We start from the raw sequence: 23004 nt of genomic DNA on the forward strand, positions 1-23004 counted from the left end.
CTCATCTCTTAACAGCAGCAGCCCAGGGCTGTATTGCCAAATCCTGGAAGGCCTTTGATCTTAATAATTTGGATTGCTGGTGTTCAAGGGTTTGGCAAACCACCCTTCTTTTTTTTTAAAAAAATAAAACATTATTAACTGTTTTCACATAGCAAATGATTCCAGAAAATAATCTTCATTAAATTTCCCATTTCCCCCCTCCCCCCATACCCTCCCTCCCTCCCCCCTACGACTTCCCTCAGCTCCTCTCTCTGATTTTTAAACACATATTATTCTCTGCATGTTATACAAATGTAAAGATCCTCAAGTTATCCATCTATTATATTAGCAACAATAAGTTTGTGTATGTTTATTCGGCAAACCGCCCTTCTTGAAAAGATATCCCCTAAACCAGTGGTGTCCAAACTTTTTCCAAAGAGGGCCAGGTTTAATGAAGTGAAGGCCGACCAAAGTTGTTGACCTTTTTTTTAGGATTGAAGTTGTTGAGATTTTTCGATTTTGTTGGTGTTTTTTTTTAGGATTGAGGCTGTTGAGGGTTTTTTTTTGGATTTTACCCCAGGGGCCGGATTAAACCTACCAGCGGCCCGGATTAGGCCCCCGAAATGGACTTTGGACATGCCTGCCCTAAACTAAATGTACCTAAAGGGCCAAGCTCAAATAACCTTTTAAAATATTCAGTCTATATATGACATGTTATTTCTTATACAGCAGCATCAGTACATGCAAGTATCTGGCTCACTTAAGACAAAAAAGGACCTTTGTTCTAAGGGATGGTGGAACTCACAGGTGGAGAAGGCATATGTTTTTAACAAATCTTTGCTATTTCTAACGGGAACCTTTGTATGAGTTAATACTTTATTATTCCTTTGGAGCTGTCCTTCCAGACTGTGGTGCTTTACGGTTTAAATATTTGATTCTTTGTTTTCGTTTTTCCTTTCTCTTTGTTATGTTTGTAGGGTTGTTGTTTTCTTGGCTAGCAAATCAATATTTTTTAAAAAAAAACCGGGGACCCGACTCAGATGGGGAGGAGGCTCTTCCACAAAGGGGGCAATATTAGAGCAGGCGTTATCAACCTGATACCATGTAGGAGATTGGGGGGGCGGGGGGCGGAAGTGTTTTATGTTGAGGGATGGAAAAAAAGAATCAGGCATCTTGCCTCTTTGCTTTGTGGAGCCCTTGGTGCACAGTCTAAATTAGTGCTCCAAAACACTCTTAAAATGATGCCATTTTAAGGAAGGGGCACTGGGTGTGGACGGGCAGGTGGAGATTGACAGCAGTCACTTTATCCAGGGCAGCAGCCGTCAATAGCCACCAGGTGGCGATGCTTCCCTAAAGGCCAGGATGTGTGGCCAAAAATTAGAACAGCTGCATTTGCAAGAGCTTTATGGCCATTCGAGAAGCTTCTTCCTCCCCTTTAAATGTCACAACACACACACACACACACACACACACACAGAGAGAGAGAGAGAGAGAGAGACAGACAGTCAGACAGACAGACAGACAGAGCGCTAGTGCATGAGAACAACACCTCTGGCCATGTATTTGTCTCCACTGAAATTCCACTGCAATCCATTGCAATTGTGGCTACAAGCAAATCCATCTGCCTGCCTCCTTCCTAGCGGCCCTATCGCCAGCCTTGAAGCCTGGGAGGAGGAAGAGGAGAAGGGAAACCCCAGTTGTGGCTCATGGGGTGCCTTTTAGCCCCCCAGATATTGCTGATTAAAGGCGGCTGCTGCCCCAATGCCAAAAGGGAGGGGGCTCTTTACTTTGGGGACTCCATGAAGGGGTTGCCTTCTTCCTCTTTTCCACCTGTATTTATGGAAACGCAGGGTGGGAGGTTTCTATTGTGGAGGCTTGTGGGCAACGATTCATGTTCCCTCCCCAGGTAATGGCAGAAGGTATTGACCTCCCCATAAGATGCTTGGAAATTCTAATTTTTGTCCTCACTGCTGTTGAGTTTTGTTCCGTTTTTGATGGAACTGTTAATCTGTGCTTGCACAGTACAGTGTTACCTCGGGTTACATACACTTCAGGTTACATACACTTCAGGTTACAGACTCTGCTAACCCAGAAATAGTACCTCGGGTTAAGAACTTTGCTTCAGGATGAGAACAGAAATCATGCTCTGGTTGCATGGCAGCAGCAGGAGGCCCCATTAGCTAAAGTGGTGCTTCAGGTTAAGAACAGTTTCAGGTTAAGAACGGATCTCCAGAACGAATTAAGTACTTAACCCGAGGTACCAGTGTATATTGTTTTCCTGCATATTTTTATTGTTATTTCATTTCATTTCTCTAGGCTGTGGGGTTGAAATATTCAACGAAGATCTTTTTTTTTTTTTTTTGCCGTTTCAGACTTTGGACTCCCATTAAACTTCCAAGGTGGGGGGCTAATTTCACTGATGGGGTGTTAAAAATAGGTCAGTTCGGCTGCAGAAGCACCAGCACAGGGGGACATCATCACAACACACAAAGAAACAGGCCAAGCGCAATCTGCTCGGCTTCCCTCCAACTTCCAACAACAGAGACCAGGGTGGGGGCAGCAAAGGAAATTCCTGTGATGTATAATGAGGGGGAAAGAGGAGGAAGAAGGGAAGGGGTGTCTGCTATCAGAGGCCAAAAGGAGAATTTTGCAAGGGGAGGAAAGGTTAAAAATTTGTTTGTGTGTGTGTGTGTAAATTCATGCCAAATGTGCAGAACTCTATGGAAAAAATGCCGGGTGTCAGGCTAAAAGGGAACTTCTGATAAAACGCTTCTGTTCCAGACACTGGAGAGACCTGTCAGGAGTAAGCATGGACCAATGGTACCAAATAGTATGGGAAACAGCTCTACTAGAAAAATTAACCAATAAACTGAAACTGACAGGGGGACAAACAGAAGAAGACACCTTCTTTATCACATACACAGCCCAACAAGACAACAACAAAAATCCACCAACAGCATACAAATCAATATGGCTAACCTGATCCAAAACACCCACCCACCCCACTCACACGAAAACAAAGACCACCACAGCCAACCACAAATGAACAGCCACACCCTAGGCCAACCCCAACCTCTCTCACCACCAAAGGAACACAAGTGAACAGCAAAGAACGTGCACAAGCAACGCTGACACCAAACCCTACATATAGTAAGTAAAATAGAAATATCATCACCCGACCCCCCCATCTCCCCCCCTCCACCTCTTTCCCCCTATTCTTCCTAATGTCTCAACAAATGAAACTGATTTGTAAAAATGTTACATGGGGGGGGGGGAAATACGAGAGAGAGACATTGCAAACACTTTTGTAAATCAAGAAAATCTTTAATAATAATAAAAAATATGTAGTAAAACGTTTCTTTTCAGTGACACAAAAGGAAGTCCTTCATGCAGTGCATGGTTAAACTATGGAACTCCCTGCCACTGGAGGCAGTGATGGTCACCAGTCTAGAGGGCTTTAAAAGAGGATTAGACCAATTCACGGAGGAGAGCGCTATCGATGGGTACTAGCCAGGATGACTGCTCTGCATCCACAGCTGGAGGCAGTAATGCTTCTGAACAGTGGCGTAGCGTGGGTTGTCAGCACCCGGGGCAAGGCAAGTAATTTGCGCCCCCTAACCCGTGGATTTTAGCACTCGAGACTCTTCCACTAGATTAGCGCTCCCCCCCTCAGATGTTGCGCCTGGTGCGGCTGGCCCCCCCTGCAACCCCCACGCTACACCACTGCTTCTGAAGGCCAGTGGCTTGAAACTACTAGAGAAGCCAACACTCTTTTGCTTGCATGGCGTCTGGTCAGCCAGTATGAGAACAGGATGCTGGACTAAACTTGGCCTGACCCAGCACATTACATGGCAGAAGACTGAATGCAATCGCAGCTCCACCTTCCTGCATGGCTGCCAATAGATTAAAGGCTTGCATATGAGTTCATTAGGTAAAGGTAAAGGGACCCCTGACCATTAGGTCCAGTCGTGGCCGACTCTGGGGTTGCGGCGCTCATCTCGCTTTATTGGACGAGGGAGCCGGCGTACAGCTTCCAGGTCATGTGGCCAACATGACTAAGCCGCTTCTGGTGAACCAGAGCAGCGCACGGAAACGCCGTTCACCTTCCCGCCGGAGCGGTACCTATTTATCTACTAGCACTTTGACGTGCTTCGAACTGCTAGGTTGGCAGGAGCAGGGACCGAGCAACAGGAGCTCACCCCGTTGCGGGGATTCGAACCGCCGACTTCTGATCGGCAGGTCCTAGGCTCTGTGGTTTAACCCACAGCGCCACCCGTATCCCTATGAGTGCATTATTTTTTTTTAATTAAAAAAAATCCGCTTTTGTCTTCCGTACATGCACAGCAGCAGCTGCAGGAAAGAAAGTCAATGCCACTCAATGAGGCCAAACGGAAATTTGCATTGGCCATGCAGGCAGCGTATTGAAGAGTCGTTTCCAGCAAGGATTTCCTTCCAGCAGGCACAGTAAACTCTGGCTTTGTCACAAATATACATTTGTATTCCCTCCTGCCAATCAGATGGGTTGCTGTGTGTCCCCAAAGCGCTGTGTTCTGGGCAGAGCTGCTGACTGTTCCAGCCCCCTTGCAAATGTGCCACCAAAGGGGACTGGAGACTGACTGATAAGATTCTTGGCTATCCAGTCGGAGACAGAAACAGAAAACCTTTCTTAGAACCGGCTACACATCACAAAGCCTCGAGCAAGCCGGCTGCCAAGTTTCACTGCCTGGATGTTAAAAAGCAGGGTGGGGAGGGACACACTGGAAAGCCAGTCTGCGAGATGGGGCAGTCTTTTTAAAATGTTTCAAGTGAATGCCTCGTCTGGCCTACAATATAATCCTACAAAAAGAATTGCGGAATAGATTGCTTTTTTTGGATCCAAGATATCTGGCAATGCTTCATAGCAGTCAAATTACAAAACAGAATACAGTGGTATCTCGGGTCACATACGCTTCAGGTTACATACGCTTCAGGTTACAGACTCCGCTAACCCAGAAATAGTACCTCAGGTTAAGAACTTTACCTCAGGATGAGAACAGAAATCGTGTGGTGGCAGCGGGAACCCCATTAGCTAAAGTGGTGTTTCAGGTTAAGAACGGACCTCCGGAACGAATTAAGTACTTAACCCGGGGTACCACTGTAAAACCCTCCACATCTGACATTTGATCAGTGACTTCCATTTTAATGCAGCCTCGGTCATTTATTTCCTTCTTTCAGCAGCAAGGCCAAGACTCGCTGCCCGCGGTAGCAGGGGGCTGGACTAGATGTCCCTCAGGGTCCCTTCCAACTATTCTATGCATCGCCCCCCAAAAGAGGACACCCATTTATGTAGGCTAATTTGTAAGTGTAAGTGCAAAACTATAAATAAGTACTATGGCTGAGAGAAAACTGAAGGGGCATCGCCTCACCGTAGTGGAAAAGACTGTGACCTCTTTTAACTAAACATCAGGAATAACTTTTTGACTGTAAGAGCCGTTTGACAGTGGAATCGACTCCCTTGGAGGTTTCTAAACAGAGGTTGGGAGGGGAGGGCATCTGTCACAGATTATTTAGTGGTGATCGGTGCCGAATTTACATATAAGCTAAACAAGCTATAGCTTAGGGCCCCTCTCTCTTGGGCCCCCCCCAAAAAAAATTAAAGGAGAAACAACAACTGGATGTACATTTCCAAAATGTAAGATTAAAAAGAAATAAAATAATACCTACATACAGCAACAGTGTTTTGTGTTGTGTAGGCTCCTATAAGTCATGGGCCCCGGCTGCTAGCCTGCTCCCTAAAATATCACTGGTTTGCTCCTTTCTATATATAGGGTGCCTACATTCTGCATGGACTGGTTGCATGGCAACATGGGCAAATGGCTTGAGATACCTATTAGGTCCCTAAATTACCATATAGCATATATTCAACACAAAAAACAGTGACAATTTGTTGTTGACAAAGGACTTCATCAAAGGACTTCATTAGGGCTTCATCAAACCTAAATCCGGTCCTGGTGGCGATTCCTGCATTGCAGAGAGTTGGAATAAATGAACCTTGGTCATTTTATAATTCCATCTGCCGTCCAAGTGCTGCTTACTACGAATGAGGAACTTCACACTGCTGCCACCCCCTCCACAAACACATACAGCTTCTCTCCCTTCTTTGGGTCATCTTCAAACTGAGCTTTTACCTGACAGTCCTCCAAACAGAGGACTGTCCTCTGTCCCAAAGGACACACAGCCCCTGTACTGCTACCTCACATCATTCTGCAGTCAGATTTTATTCCAACATGACAAACAGATAATTGCTTTTTCTTCCCCGAAGAGAGCTTGTTTCACAATTGCAAGTCCCCACAGATGCTGGAGCCTTTTCCCTAACAATATAAGCCACACCTCACACCTCCCAACCCTTAAGCAGGTGTTCTTTTATTACCCTAGGGGCTTGTGATTATTATCAACATTGCAAGTATTATTCTTGCGGCAGTTATCAAACTTCCTCCAAGATCTGTGCACATTCTCCTTACAGCATCCTCAATGTAACCTAACAGAACCCCTGCTGGACCACTACAAAATCATGGAGTATAGAGGGGGGTTTTTTTGCAATGCCTGGCCGATTTATAAAAATATATCTGCAGTGATACCAACCTCTTCAACACCTCCAAGATTCTTCAGAATTTTTCCTTTTCCCCCTAGTCTGTCACAGAGAAGTGGGAAGAGGGCTTGGCAAGTGTCCCTGCTGGACTGAGCTTTTCAGTGTCCACAGAATCATGGAAAGGTGGAACTGGAAGGGATCCCAAAAGTGATCAAGTCCAAACCCCTGCGATGCAGGAATGAAGTTGACATCTATTGTAATCCTGTCAGCCTGTGCCTGAATGAGCCAACCTGACCCCATTTCTAAAGGGACAGAGTTGCCTTTGCTTCACACCAGACATGGAATGTGTTTCAGTGCTGGCTCTGTATGTCCTACCGCCTTAAATCGTGAACCGGTGCCCCCACCCAAATGTCCTGGCTAAGCTTCCTATGAATATACAGCCAAAACTGGAGTTAGTAGCGAGCCTGACTCCATGCTTTGTTTTCTGCCACTCACTTGCTGATTATCTCAGCCATGGCAAACATTTCAAGGTAGAAGTTTATTTTTCTCTTTTCCCTTACTCCACTGCAATTCTACAGCCTTTTGTGTTTGTCAATAAGCCTATCTTCTTGATCACAGAAACCTGATCTGGGGGTATTTTAGCTGACCTTTTCTTCACGTTTTCATCTTTTTAGCCAAGCTAACCACAGAGCCTAGGGCTTGCAGATCAGAATGTCGGCGGTTCGAATCCCCGCGACGGGGTGAGCTCCCGTTGCTCGGTCCCTGCTCCTGCCAACCTAGCAGTTCGAAAGCACCTCAAAGTGCAAGTAGATAAATAGGTACCGCTTTGTCGGGAAGGTAAACGGCGTTTCCGTGTGCTGCTCTGGTTCGCCAGAAGTGTCTTAATCATGTTGGCCACATGACCTGGAAGCTGTACGCCAGCTCCCTCGACCTATAGAGCGAGATGAGCGCACAACCCCAGAGTCGTCCGTGACTGGACCTAACGGTCAGGGGTACCTTAACCTTTACCGAGAGAGCATACAGCAGTCTTTGCCAGCTATGTTGGCTGGGGCTGATGGGAGCTGCCATTCACAACATCTGGAGGGCACCAGGTTGGGGAAGGATGGAGCAAGCTAAGCCTCAAGGGGTGTTGGGCGGCTGGAGACTGGGACGCTCCATGCTTTAATAATAATAATAATAATAATAATAATAATAATAATAATAATAATTTATACCCCGCCCTCCCCAGCCAAGGCTGGGCTCAGGGCGGCTAACAAGCAATAATAAAAACAAGTTGAATGAATACAACTTTAAAACAAGATTAAAATACAACATTAAAATATTGAAACATTAAAATATTAAAATGCAGCCTCATCACAGGAGGAGAAGGAAAAAGAAAAAAGAAAGAGGGGGATCTCAGCAGAGCCACTGGAGCCACTGATCAAATTCAGTTCATCAAGTGGAATCACAGACTTCTGGGATGTCACTAACATGCCACTTTTTTTTAAAAAAAAACCCTTCGTCAACTTGATAAAATATCAACAGAGGGTGTTGGTTCTTTTTTCCAAAAATATTTCCAAATGGGTGTTAGAATCTGTTTTACTAGAACTGCTCCCCCATTTTGCATATATCTGCTGAGCAGAACAGAAACCCACTGATCATTCTGCAAATATTCTACAGCCACCTTTTGAAGGACATGAATCCTGCCAACAGGGTTTTCAAATTTCACACAGTCCGAAGGGACCTTGCAGGCCACCCCATTCAACCACCCTGCTCAACGCAGGAAACAGAGAAGGAGATTTAGCACCATTTAATTAGATCCCTGGTCACGTCACAGCCCTCCCTGTAGTGCTGTAACTCAGCTTCTCATTTGCAGGTACTGAAAGAACCTGATGGGTGGACTGATTATTACATTCAGTGAAGTTAAAGAGAAGATTAATACAGAGCAAGTAACCCCTTTCCCCTCAGTCAGCCTTGCAACCACATGTTTCCCTCATGAAGTCAAAAGTTGCTCCTGCCGTTGCAGATCTGCTAAAACAGTCCTTCCTCAGTCTGGAAGGCCTCAAAATGAATGGCCACCCTAATGGTCAGAGTGAAGGCGCCTGAGCTCAACCTCTCCTTAGATTAGCCATAGATTTTAAATCAAATAAAAAATAGCTTGCAGAATCTTGTCTTAGGCTTGCTTGAGAATCCAAACACAAACTTGTTACAACTAATCCAGAATGCGGCAGCTAGATTGGTGACTGGAAGTGGCTGCCGAGACCACATAACACCAGTCTTGAAAGACCTACATTGGCTCCCAGTATGTTTCTGAGCACAATTCAAAGTGTTGGTGCTGACCTTTCAAGCCCTAAACGGTCTCGGCCCCGTATACCTGAAGGAGCGTCTCCACCTCCATCGTTCTGCCCAGACACTGAGGTCCAGCGCCGAGGGCCTTCTGGCGGTTCCCTTACTGCGAGAAGCCAAGTTACAGGGAACCAGGCAGAGGGCCTTCTCGGTAGTGGCACCCGCCCTGTGGAACGCCCTTCCAGCAGATGTCAAAGAGAACAACAACTACCAGACTTTTAGAAGACATCTGAAGGCAGCCCTCTTTAGGGAAGCTTTTAATGTTTAACAGACCACTGTTTTTTAATACTTTGTTGGAAGCTGCCCAAAGTGGCTGGGTAAACCCAGCCAGATGGGCGGGGTATAAATAATAAATTATATTCTATTCTTGTTAATGTTGCATCACCTTTTAGCTCTTCCACCCCACTTCACAGACCATCTTCTCCTGTTTATTAACAATGGCACAGTGATGTTGTTGCATCGTGTCTGGGATGAAACAGGTCACTTTTAGGAGACTTCTGAGGCAGTTTGGCCCTGCCAAACTCAAAACATTGACACCCAGACAGTGATGGACCTACATTTTGGGGGCACTGAAGCTTGCACTGTCATTGGAGGCCCTTCGCAACCATCATCGGGGTCTGGATAACCCCTGCTGTCTTCTTCATTGGGGCTGTCCCAAAACAGAACACCACACTTTTACAACATCTGTGCTAAATGCCAAGCTGATATGACAACTGCGGCTTTATCCAGAAATACTTTAATAAATATATTGACCCAGCACCGGAGACCCACTCCCGTTTCACTCCAAAGGGATGGCAGTTAGCAGCTGCAGAAAAAGTGATGCAGTAGAACAGACAACTCAGACGCTTAAAATCCAAAACATCACTCTGTTTTTTGGTTTCCGTTTGTCAAATTTGTTTTGGAGACCTCAGGGGGCAGGCCTCCCCCACAGATTTTTATCATCCATTGTGGACTGGTATTATTCCTAAACACTTTCGGCCTTTAGGTTAAAAATGTATGAATTACCTCTTTTGGCAATTCTACATCCTGTGCTGTTTTTACATTTGATCTATTTTTGTGTCTTCTGGTTACTTCAGTTCTGCCAACACCCTCCTATTTGTCAAGAAAGCAGCACTGGGACTAAGATCACAGTGAAATTTTGTTATGTACCGTATTTTTTCGCTCTATAAGACGCACCAGACCACAAGACGCACCTAGTTTTTGGAGGAGGAAAACAAGAAAAAAAATATTCTGAATCTCAGAAGCCAGAACAGCAAGAGGGATCACTGCGCAGTGAAAGCAGCAATCCCTCTTGCTGTTCTGGCTTCTGTGATAGCTGCACAGCCTGCATTTGCTCCATAAGACGCACACACATTTCCCCTTACTTTTTAGGAGGGAAAAAGTGAGTCTTATAGAGCAAAAAATACGGTATGTTGTGTTTGTTCTTAGGTATTTTTTCTTTGCCCTGAGGAAAATTTAAATAACAATCCATTTGTTTATTTTAAAATGAATAATTATAGTAAATTAATATGAAGGAGGGCGGGAAGTAGGGAAACTTGCGTGAAAATCACGCAAATTCAAGAAGATGCATTTTAATTCTGCTGGATCTAACTTTTGGCCTGAGCCCTTGGAAAAGCAAAGGGTGGCCGCCCACAATCTCTGCAGTGGGACCCAGTTTGCCAGGACTTGCCATGCGATGGAATCGGAAGCCATCACAATTTCCGCACCAAAGCTGTTTTGCCTGCTGCTGCCCACAACCTGGTTTCCTGGAAATAAATAATAATAATAATTTATTATTTATACCGCACCCATCTGGCTGAGTTTCCCCAGCCACTCTGGGCAGCTCCCAATCGAGTGTTAAAAACAATACAGCATTAAATATTTAAAACTTCCCTAAACAGGGCTGCTTTCAGATGTCTTTTAAAGACAGGATAGCTGCTTATTTTCTTCACATCTGAAAGGAGGGCGTTCCACAGGGTGGGCGCCACTACCGAGAAGGCCCTCTGTCTGGTTCCCTGTAGCCTCACTTCTCGCAATGAGGGAACTGCCAGAAGGCCCTTGGTGCTGGACCTCAATGTCCGGGCAGAACGATGGGGGTGGAGACGCTCCTTCAGGTATAATGGGCCAGGGCCGTTTAGGGCTTTAAAGGTCAGCACCAACACTTTGAATTGTGATTGGAAACGTACTGGGAGCCAATGCAGATCTCTCAGGACCGGTGTTATGTGGTCTCTGCAGCCGCCCCCAGCCACCAGTCTAGCTGCAGCATTCTGGATTAGCTGTAGTTTCTGGGTCACCTTCAAAGGTAACCACACGTAGAGCACATTGCAGTAGTCCAAGTGGGAGATAACCAGAGCATGCACCACTCTGGTGAGACAGATCCCCTCCTCACCCCATAATGAGAGCCCCACAGAACCCATGGAACCCATTTCCCAGGGCAGGCCCAGACCAGACCAGCTCGGTTACCTTCTGTAGTTTCTCCATTCAGTCTCCTGCTTGAGGGTCCAACTCATTCACCAAGTCCTGTCCAAGGAGAAGGAGGCAGGTTACATTAGAAGGAGCAGATTCTCACAGGGCCAGTTTCTCCAGAAGTGCCTTCCCCAACTGGGTGCCTTCTAGATGTTTTGAACCAACTCTTATCTTCCCCAGACAGCAGGGCCTTGATGCTATCAGCCCCACAGCATCATACGGGGCTGCTGGGAGTTGAAGTCCAAAACAGCCTGCCCTATAAGGTTCCTCTTGTCATCACTTTGGAACAGCCAATGGGAGCAGTCTGCCTCCATCCCACCCCCCTCCGACTGACAGGACACCTCCTGGGAAATCACAGCCAAGCAGGCAGCAGCTGAAATCTCTCGGCCTCATTTTCCCATCTGTAAAATGGAATGGTAGTGACTTTCCCGAGTTATTCAGAATTATACTGGGAAAATGAACGGGATAAAAAGAGGACCAAGTCCACCACTTTGACCTTGTGGAGAAAAAGGCAGGATGGAAATGGAATAAATAAGTAACAAATGAATAAAAGGCTCCATGTGGATTAAAGGCGATGCAAAAGCTAGGAATGACATACAGCACCACCTCTCTCTCTTTCTCTGTTAAAGCATCCTAAAAAGGGGTCGCCATATAGCACATTTTGCATTACCGACCATCATGAGGATTTAAAGGGATGCTGTCTAGCTGAAGGCTCCATATCATTTGTAAAGGCAAAGGTAAAGGGACCCCTGACCATTAGGTCCAGTCGTGGCCGACTCTGGGGTTGCGGCGCTCATCTCGCTTTACTGGCCGAGGGAGCCAGCGTACAGCTTCCGGGTCATGTGGCCAGCATGACTAAGCCGCTTCTGGCGAACCAGAGCAGCGCACGGAAACGCTGTTTACCTTCCCCGCCGGAGCAGTACCTATTTATCTACTTGCACTTTGACGTGTTTTCGAACTGCTAGGTGGGCAGGAGCAGGGACCAAGCGATGGGAGCTCACCCCATCGCAGGGATTCGAACCACCGACCTTCTGATCGGCAAGTCCTAGGCTCTGTGGTTTAACCCACAGTGCCACCCGCATCCCTCCAGATCATTTGACAATGGGGCAAAAAGCGAAGCTGGCTGGATACTCTGGCCGCATCCAGATTTCTCGTGGCCGTGTTCCCTCCCTCCCTCCCTAAATGAGCTTCATCTTTCCAGGCCCTTTGACTCCTTGACAAATTGGAGGAAAGGCAATGATTCACGGCACAGAGAAAGTGGGTAGGGAAGAGGTTTCTTCCCTCTCTCCTAATGCTATAACTGGTGGGATAAAAACAAAGCATTTCTTCACACAGCAGTGACAGCACCAAGTTAAACTATGGAACTCCCTCCCACTGGAGGCAGTGGGGAGAAGACTATCGATGGCTACTAGCCAGGATGGCTATGCTCTGCCTCCACAGTTGAAGGCAGCGTTGCTGTTGTGAGTCACTTTGAAGATGATTCAGCTACCGAAAAGAGGCGTATGGATGAGGGGTCAGTCAGGAAGGCCAAGGAAGGAACCAGGCAACTCCCAACAGGACTTTTTTGCCGCCACAGTTCTGCCATGTCCAGGTCTCTATGGGCTTTGCCTTCCTACCCTATTAGGGGGCTGAGGTTGCCAAGCGTGGACTGTGGGCGGCAGGTGAGGAGGGGGGCGGGATAGCAGAGTGAGGGGAAGTGAAGCTAATGGAACATGAGGGGCAGATGACAGGCACATGAAAGATTCATGGCTCGGTGGCAGGGGGCTGGGAAACTGATTGGATGGTGGGGGTGGGGAGGGTTCAGGCCAGCATGATCTCAGGATTGCAGAGGTGAAGCTAAGAGATTCACATGGAGGTTGCCCAAGAAGTACTGTTTTTGTATGCCACAACTGCAGCTAGAATTGTGTTGGCCAAAAATTGGAAACTACAAGAAGTACCAACAGTGGAGGAATGGCAGATGAAGATGGTGGACTTTTCGGAGCTAGCCGACCTGACCGGAAGAGTCCGCGACCAGAAGGAGGAGGCGTACCAAGAGGAATGGAAGAAATTCAAAGTCAATTTAGCTAAATATGTTAAGATAACTTAAATAGAATTACTTGCGAGTATCAGATAGGCCTAGGATTTAAATATGTGATGTTGTAGAATACTATGTCTAAAGTGAAAATGAAAAGAAAGAAAGATGTTAATTGCCTAAGTATATTTTATGTGAAAATAGTTTTGGAAAACTGTTACAATGATATACCGTATTTTTTGCTCTATAAGACACACCAGACCACAAGACGCACCTAGTTTTTGGAGGAGGAAAACAAGAAAAAAAAATATTCTGAATCTCAGAAGCCAGAACAGCAAGAGGGATCGCTGCGCAGTAAAAGCAGCGATCCCTCTTGCTGTTCTGGCTTCTGGGATAGCTGTGCAGCCTGCATTCGCTTCATAAGACGCACACACATTTCCCTTTCCTTTTTGGAGGGAAAAAGTGAGTCTTATAGAGCAAAAAATACGGTACATTGAAACTCAGCTTGGGGGAGTCAAGGAAGTCATCCAACAATGTAAACAAAGTGGAATTATTATATTTAAGATTTTTGTTTGTTTGTTTGTTTGTTTGCGTATTTGTGTTTGTTTTTAAATATGGAAAACCAATAAAAAATTTTTTTGGGGGGAAAAAAGGAGATTCACATGAAGGGAGGCCGCAAAAAGCCAGCCTCTGTTAGAGATGGAGAAATAGGTGTGGGGGCCACCTACCTGCTCACCTGGCTGTTCCCATTCCTCCTGGCAGGCCGGGACTTGGATGAGCGGCTCCTTCTGCAAGGAGAGACAACAACAAAATATAAGACAAAAAACAAAAAATATAATCCAGAAACAATGGAAATGTCTAAATGATTATTTATGTAAATATTGTAAGATAAGAGGTTAGAAGTTACTTGAAAGTACCAAACAGGCCTAGGACTAGAATAAGAATAAATTCTAAAAGATTATGGACTAGATTATTAAGAAAAGAGAAGAGGATAGTAAACTGAAGGAGTTAATTTCATGAGAAATATGATTTTGGAGAGCTGTTACAAAGCGATTCAATGAAATTCAGTTGGATGGGGATTTGAGGAAGTCAGTTAACAATGAAAGTTAAATTGGGTTTTAGAAGTAATAGGTCTATTATTTTTGTTTTATTTTTCTTTAGTATTGTAATGTATGTTTCTTTTTGTGTGTTATATATGATATGTTTGTGATAAATGTTGAAAATTAATTAAAAAGAATTGGAAAAATAAATAAATGATTATTTATGTAGACAAGGATTAAATGTAAGGTATCGGCGGTTCGAATCCCCGCGGCGGGGTGCGCTCCCGTCGCTCGGTCCCAGCGCCTGCCAACCTAGCAGTTCGAAAGCACCCCCGGGTGCAAGTAGATAAATAGGGACCGCTTACTAGCGGGAAGGTAAACGGCGTTCCGTGTGCTGCGCTGGCTCGCCAGATGCAGCTTGTCACGCTGGCCACGTGACCCGGAAGTGTCTGCGGACAGCGCTGGCTCCCGGCCTATAGAGTGAGATGAGCGCACAACCCTAGAGTCTGGCAAGACTGGCCCGTACGGGCAGGGGTACCTTTACCTTTACCTTTTTATCGGTTGTGTTTAGGATAGATTTATGAAAGATTTAGAAAACTTATTGATTAGAATATTTGTGTGAGATGGTATGGGGAAAATACAGAATGACAGATACAATCTTGCTTAAAATCTATATAGGAAGCGCAGTGTCAGCGATGGAAGTCAACCAATGATTTTTTTTTATTATTTTCATACTGAGATATTTGTACAATAAATTTGGAAGAAATTCTTCCAACTTCTTTTTCTCTCTTTATTTCTTCTTCTTCTTTTCTCTTTTGTTCCTTTTCCCATATATATGTGCTTATTTGAAATATATATATATGTATGTATGTATTTGCAATATTTTGCTGATATTTTGTAACAATTATGTTAAATAAATTATTTATTTTTTAAAAAACACACAAACGCACAAAGCACAAATGGGTGAGCAGCTCCAAAGCTGCCCAGCTTGTAAGCTGGGGGTAGGCATGTCTCAGAAGTGCCTTCAGCCTCAGAGCCTGAAGCACATGGAGAAGAGGAAATTTGGGGCAGGCCCAGGTGCTTGATTCATTCACCTGCTGAGAATGATGGAATGCTTGATGGGCCACCATCTTCACAAATCCATCCATGGAGACAGAATCATAGAACTGTAAAGGTGGAAGGGAACCCCAAGGGTCATCTAATCCAACCCCCATGAAATGCAAGAATCACAGCAAAAGAACCCCTGGCAGATGGCCAGCCAAGCTCTGTTCAAAAACCTCCGAGGAAGGAGAGTCTACCACTTCCCAAGAGAGTCCGTTCCTCTGTTGAATTAGCTCTCACCGTCAGAAAGTTCCTCCTAACTGAGCACGAATCAGAAGACCCAGAGCTGTCCCAGCAAGACACTGTTAAGTTGTGGGTGAACATATCAGACGACACAGAGATTCTTCAAACAGCTCTTGTTTATTCACAGGCCAGAACAGAACTGAACTGAAGGGTTCAGCCAGCCTGCTTATATAGAGTTCAACTACAAAGCAACAGTAACAACTTTCTGTAACTATCCAATCACTGAACGTCACTTTCAATTCCTTATTTGCATATGTGGACCTGAGTGAAAACTATCTACAGTATCCCTCTGCTGGCCCAGGGTGAGAACTTCAGTACGTAACAGAAACCAATGGAGGGACAGCATCTGAGATCAACCCAGCAGCAGCAGCACCACCACAAAAAACTATTTACAAACTGAGTCCCTTTTCCCCAGCTGTGTTCAACTAACAGTCTCTTCCCCACAACTCCATTTTCATGCGTGTTATTTGACTCTTATTCAATTTCAATGTGTGTTTTTTTAAGAAAATCTTCATTATTTTTCACATAGACAAATATACATAACATATAAAACGGTACAAATGAACAGAAACAATAAATGAAGAAAAGATAAAGGAACAAACATAAAAGAGTACAATATATTACACTTGCATGACAAATTAAAATATGTAACTTCCAATAGTTCTCAGTATACTGCTTACGTTATCTATATTCTTTGCACAGATTCCTACTATTTTAACGTTTTCATTCCACTTCCCCAACAACAAAAACTGAGCTCAAAGCGGCTCACAACAGTCACAATAGGGGAGGGTAAACAAGTGCTGTAAACACTGGAATATCAAACATATAAATAAAGCAAACCAGAACCATTCGTTTATTGAGCAGTGAATGCAACTCAGTAAAATCACAGCAACCCAAAATTTCAGAAAGAGCTGCTGAGCCTGTGAAGACATGTGGGGGTCTCTCTCTTAGCTCAGTGGAGGGGAACTGGCTCCGCTGGGTCTGGTCTGCCAAAGAGGCCTGTCTCTGGGCTGGTGACCAGCAACTGATCCATGCCCGCCCCTCGCGCCCGCCTGGCACTTGCCAGCCAAGGAAAAGGTAATGAGCCCTTTTGTCGCAAGCAGCAGCCCCCAGGGAAGGCTCCAGAGGAAGGCCCTGGCAACAGCCAGGCGGGTGGAGGCGCTCGGCTGACAATCAGAGCCAGCCCTAATGAGCAGCCTGCTTTCTGGGAGGAGGAGGCAGCAGTGCTGAGGTGGGTGGGTGGTTCTTGCTCACCCTGGTGCTTGCTTGTCGCTAGCAGGGCCGAAGCTCAAGGGAAAAGCATCTGCCTTGCATGCAGAAGATCCCTGGTTCCATTCCGTCTGGAACTTCCATGTTGGGCTGGGAAAGATTCCCTGTCTGGAATTCCAAAGAGCCATTACTAAGCCAGCTAGGCCAAGGGTTTGGTTGGTGTTGTGGTGTAAACCACTGAGCCTTGGGCTTGCCGATCGGAAGGTCGGCAGTTTGAATCCCCGCAACAGGGTGAGCTCCCGTTGCTCGGTCCCTGCTCCTGCCAACCTAGCAGTTCAAAAGCACGAAGTGCAAGTAGATAAATAGGTACCGCTTCAGCGAGAAGGTACGGTAAGCGGTGTTTCCATGCACTGCTCTGGTTTCGCCAGAAGCGGCTCAGTCATGCTAGACACATGAACTGGAAAAACTGTCTGCGGAAAAAACGTTGTCTCCCTTGGCCAATAAAGCGAGATGAGCGCAGCAACCCCAGAGTTGTTCACGACTGGACTTAACTGTCAGGGGTCCTTTACCTTTTTAAGGCAGCCTCCTAGGCCCCTAACTTTTTGCTTCAGAGAAAAAGGGAGGAAGAAGAACAAAGAGCGGGCACTTGGAAAGACCCATGAGGAAGATCATCTCGCAGGAAAAACAGAAGGAATATTTAGGAATCAATGACACAGAGCCTTTCTCAAGGTGCATCTGCGCAAAGGTAACTCCATGATGGTTCAGATCCACACGGTGGAGCCTACAGAGGGTCCCAGGCACAGAGGAAGTGGAATTTGGTTTTGTCCCTTCTCTCATAACAGCCAATAGTGATATATCCATAATAACAAACAGCTACATAAAGGAACAGAATACAGCCATTAGCCACAGATGAAACAAAGGGATTTCTGTATGGCTGCCTTAAGAACTCAAGAACATAAGAAAAGCCTCCTGGATCAGGCCAGCAGTAGGAGACTTTGGGCTCTAAAATTTCAGAGGCACCCTGGACAAGGCTAAAATTCAGTGCCCCCCCCCTTTCGCGCTCTGTTCTACAGTATTGTTGTGGTGCCCCCTGCAGCGCATCGCAGCACTCAGTGCGACCACATCGGCCGCACCACCCTAAAACCACCCCTGAGGCCAGTGGCCCACCAAGCCCAGGGTCCTGTTATGACAGTGACCAGTCAGATGTCTGTGAGAAACCCATGAGCAGGACCTTGGACTACTGCAATGGGCTCTACGTGGGGCTACCTTTGAAGGTGACCCAGAAACTGCAATTAATCCAGAATGCGGCAGCTAGACTGCTGACTGGGAGTGGCCACCGGGACCACATAACACAGGTCTTGAAAGACCTACATTGGCTCCCAGTACGTTTCCGAGCACAATTCAAAGTGTTGGTGCTGACCTTTAAAGCCCTAAATGGCCTCGGTCCTGTATACCTGAAGGAGTGTCTCCACCCCCATCGTTCTGCCTGGACACTGAGGTCCAGCGCTGAGGGCCTTCTGGTGGTTCCCTCACTGCAAGAAGTCAAGTTACAGAGAACCAGGCAGAGGGCCTTCTTGGTAGTGGCGCCCGCCCTGTGGAACGCCCGCCCACCAGATGTCAAATAGAAAAACAACTACCAGACTTTTAGAAGACATCTGAAGGCAGCCCTCTTTAGGGAAGCTTTTAATGTTTAACAGACCACTGTATTTTAATACTTTGTTGGAAGCCACCCAGAGTGGCTGGGGAAACCCAGCCAGATGGGCGGGGTAAAGGTAAAGGGACCCCTGACCATTAGGTCCAGTCATGGCCGACTCTGGGGTTGCGGCGCTCATCTCACTTTACTGGCCGAGGGAGCCGGTGTACAGCTTCCGGGTCATGCACCAGAGCAGCACATGGAAACACCATTTACCTTCCCGCCAGAGCAGTACCTATTCATCTACTTGTGCTTTGACGTGCTTTCGAACTGCTAGGTTGGCAGGAGCAGGGACCGAGCAATGGGAGCTCACCCCGTCGCGGGGATTTGAACCGCCGACCTTCTGATCGGCAAGTCCTAGGCTCTGTGGTTTAACCCACAGCACCACCCGCGTCCCTATATGGGCAGGGTATAAATAATAAATTCTATTCTATTCTATTCTATTCTATTCTATTCTATTAAGAGCAACTCTCCCCTCCTGTGGTTTCCAGCAACTGAGATTCAGAAGCATTGCTGCTTCCAGCTGTGGAGGCAGAGCCTAGCCATCGTGGCTAGCAGCCACTGATAGCCGTCTCCTCCATTCATGGGTGCCAGCTCCCTGGGGCTCATGGCCCCAGGCACCCATGGTCACGGTGCCAAGATGGCATTCCTGCCTCCATGACTTTGTTTTTTAATCATTCTCCTGGCAAATGTATATGTATAATTTGTGTCTTTTTGAACAGAAAAGCTATGTAACCATTTTAGAAACAAAAGGAAAGGCTGCAGCAAAAAGTGCAAAGTTTCAAAGGTGCAACTACATCCTAGCACAACCTTTTTGTGTCTGGTGGTGCCCGCCAGATGTTTTTGACTGTAACTCCCCATCAGCCCACCAGCACATCTGGTTGCAGAGGGCTGCCCTGACGCTCACCTCGCCCCTCCCTCAAACATGCACAGCTTGTTCATAAAGGATCCAGAGTTAGGAGTAAGCAGCGAAGATGTTGCCAAATACGGCTGCCGACACTGAATTGTTCAGGGCTGTTAAAACAAAGAGAGGTTGCAAAGAACTCCGAAAGGACCTCTCCGAACAGAGTGAATGGGCAGTAAAATGGCAAATGCAATCCAGTGTCACCAAGAATAAAGTGATGTATGTTGGGGCAAAATAATAATAATGTCATGTGTACCCTCATGGGGTCTGAACTGGCTGGTACTGAGCAGGAAAGAGAGGTTGTTCTGAGCGGCTGCTTCTGCAGCAAATAGATACCTAAAGGGCTACCAGAGTTATTGTGCTGGCTTTGCCTCTGGCCCACAAAAGTCCGAACCACAATAAACCCGTTAAATTTTTAAGGTGCTGTTGCCTCCAGAATTTGCCCTGCAATGACTGCAGAAGGAACGAGCCTCTAGAAAAAGTTGGGTGAAATCGGGAAGGACAGCGTGTCTCTTTCTGCCGCCCTCTTCTCTGTGCCTCAGTTGCCTCACGTCCTTGCAGCCAAACAGAAAAGCTCTTTCCTGGACGGCAGGGGATTGTGGAGGCATCTGGAATCCCCTGTGGAAGATGCTGGGACCAGGCGTGTCCCATTCATCTGGCCTGAAAGCCGGGTCTGTGTGCGGCAGCAGCGTTAGCAGGCAGGGAGCATGAAGGGCACATTGTGTGTGCCAGAGAGGTCGGCCACTCAGGCCTGGCAGCATCCAGAAACTCAGATTTTCCATAGGCATTTTCCATAGGCTCAGAAAGTCAAGGGGAGGGCAAGGAGGACTGGGTGGGGAAGACACGTCCCTTTGTTCTCAAGAGGGCTTATGAGGCGGCTCTCAGTGGGGGGGACTTCTGCATGAGCCAGCTGCTGAGGTGCTCTGATCCGCATCACCAAGTTGGCTCCTCAGGTAAGGCTTCCCAGTACGTTTCCGAGCACAATTCAAAGTGTTGGTGCTGACCTTTAAAGCCCTAAACGGCCGCGGCCCAGTATACCTGAAGGAGTGTCTCCACCCCCATTGTTCAGCCCAAACACTGAGGTCCAGCGTCGAGGGCCTTCTGGCGGTTCCCTCGCTGTGAGAAGTGAGGTTACAGGGAACTAGGCAGAGGGCCTTCTCGGTAGTGGCGCCCTCCCTGTGGAACGCCCTCCCAGCAGATGTCAAAAAGAACAACTGCCAGACTTTTAGAAGACGTCTGAAGGCAGCCCTGTTTAGGGAAGCTTTTAATGTTTGATGTATTACGGTATTTTAATATTTTTTGGGAAGCCGCCCAGAGTGGCTGGGGAAGCCCAGCCAGATGGGTGGGGTATAAATTATATTATTATTATTATTATTATTATTATTATTATTATTATTATTATATTCTGGGAAGTCACTGGCAAAAGGAAGCTATTCAGCTTGAGCCAGCAGCGCTTCCCTTCCTCACAAAACGTAACAACATAAGCAGAGCCTGCTGGATCAGGCCATTGACCCATCTAGTCCAGCATCCTGTTCTCACAGTGGCCAACCAGACACCCATAATGGGAAACTCACAAGCAGGACCTGAGCACAAGAACAGCCTCTCCTCTTTCCAGCAATCGGTATTCAGAAGCTGCCTCTGACCATGGGGGGGGGGGGAATGGAGGCAGAACATAAGCATTGTGGTCGGTAGCCATGGGTGGAAAAATTCACAGAGGAATATAAGGCTAGCCCTCTTTTAAAGCCGACCAAGCTGGTGGCCTTGACTGCCTCATGTGGAAGAGAGTTCCATAGTTTAACAAGGCGCCAGCCCAGCTAGTGGTTTTCACATGGGGCTGGTATACGACCCAAGCTGTCAATAAACTAGAAAGCATGATTCTGCACCAGCCTGGCGCCTTCCAGGTGTTCTGGACTACTCTTCCCACCAGCCCTGTATGAGGCACAGACACATGTCACTGGGGCTGATGGGAGTTGTAGTCCAGAACACCTGGAGGACACCAGGTTGGCGAAAGAGCTGCACCCATCACTCTGCATCTTTGCCCAGGTGGACTAAAAGAATCCGCACAGCGGCAGCAACGCCTCATTCAACACGTTTCCCCCTCAAACTGCTATGCAGACCCTCTCTCGCTGCATTTCCAGTGGCTCTGCAGCGACTTGGACGAAGTGCCCCTTGGCACAAAGGCATGGGTCCGCTGGTTTTTGCCATACCCAAAGACCCCCTTCCAGATATTTTGGGATGCATAAGTCCCAGCCAGCAGCGCCAGAGGCGCTGATGTGAATCGGAGTCGAAAACGCCGGAGCTCCGCCGTGTGAACGGGTTTTGCTCCACTCAAGCCGCGTTTCTGTTAACGTTCTGGTGGCGCAGGGGTCTCCTAGGGCAGCAGTCGAGACCTCTGCCCCGGAGAACCTACATAGGAACTACTCAGAGCGAGCCGAGAGCGCCCGACGGGGCGCAGGCGCGCAATGGCGCTTGGGCTGCGTGCTTTCAGCTGGTGCTGAGCGCCCTCGGAAGAGGCCGGCGGCGGCGGAGAGGAGGCGGCGAGGGCAGCGAGGGTTGGCCGGTGGTGCTTATCTGTTGCGCCCAGGCAGGGGCCCGCCCGGCTCGCGCCCCCTCCAACCTCCCGGCGCCCCGCCCGGCCCGCCGGCTGCGAGCAGATAAGGAGGAGCCGCGGGCGCCCGGCCAGGCCCAAGGGTGCCTCTGAGCGCGTCCAGAGTTCCCACCAGCGGGGACCGGCAGCCGCGGGGAGGTGCGCTTCCGACAGCCGAGGAGAGAGAGAGGCAGCCGGCCCGGGCCTTCCCCGCCTCGCTCCCTTCCTCTCCCGGCTGCACGAGCTCGCGGGGTCAGGAGGCCGCGGCGATGGAAAAGCCGCTGACGGTGCCAGAAGCGCGCTCGGCCGGGTCACAAGTTCCAGAAGCAGCCGGAGGGGCCGGCCGGACTCGCCCAGCGAGGGGCCCGCAGGCGGGGAGGGAGCGGAGGCGCCCGTCGGGCCATGCACCAGGAACCCCCCCCCCCCGACCTGGCCAAGGCTTCTCGATTTGTTTGTTTGCTTTTTATGGGGTTTTACAAACAAGAAAGTTTTACAAATAAGTTTACCGAGTTTTTTCATGTTAAAGAACGCTTTAATGAAGGTGAAAGAGGAGAGCGCAAAATATAGTCGGAAGCTCAACATCAAAAAAAACGAAGATCATGGCCACTGGTCCCATCACCTCCTGGCAAATAGAAGGGGAAGAAATGGAGGCACTGAGAGATTTTACTTTCTTGGGCTCCATGATCACTGCAGATGGTGACAGCAGTCACGAAATTAAAAGACGCCTGCTTCTTGGGAGAAAAGCAATGACAAACCTAGACAGCATCTTAAAAAGCAGAGACATCACCTTGCAAACAAAGGCCCGTATAGTTACTATGGTTTTCCCAGTAGTAATGTATGGAAGTGAGAGCTGGACCATAAATAAGGCTGATCGCCGAAGAATGGATGCTTTTGAATTC

At 47.5% G+C, this 23004-nt stretch overlaps 1 protein-coding gene across 8 annotated transcripts in view; it reads right to left on the minus strand.

Moving 5' to 3' along the window:
* The window catches only part of DMTN (dematin actin binding protein), a 58710-nt gene that overhangs the window by 18155 nt on the left and 17551 nt on the right, over positions 1–23004 (minus strand). For all 8 annotated transcript variants that reach the window (XR_014551817.1, XR_014551818.1, XR_014551819.1 and 5 more), the window contains exons 2-3: positions 14057–14116; positions 11315–11371 (exon numbers count right to left, since the gene is read on the minus strand). Coding sequence is in view for 5 of the 8 variants with exons in the window: in XM_083629555.1 (XP_083485681.1) it covers positions 11315–11332 (18 nt within the window). In the remaining 3 variants the exon portion in view is untranslated. The remainder of the gene's footprint in view (positions 1–11314; positions 11372–14056; positions 14117–23004) is intronic.

This window comes from Podarcis filfolensis, assembly GCF_964270895.1.
Source record: "Podarcis filfolensis genome assembly, chromosome: 8".
In the NCBI taxonomy this organism is placed as follows: domain Eukaryota; kingdom Metazoa; phylum Chordata; class Lepidosauria; order Squamata; family Lacertidae; genus Podarcis; species Podarcis filfolensis.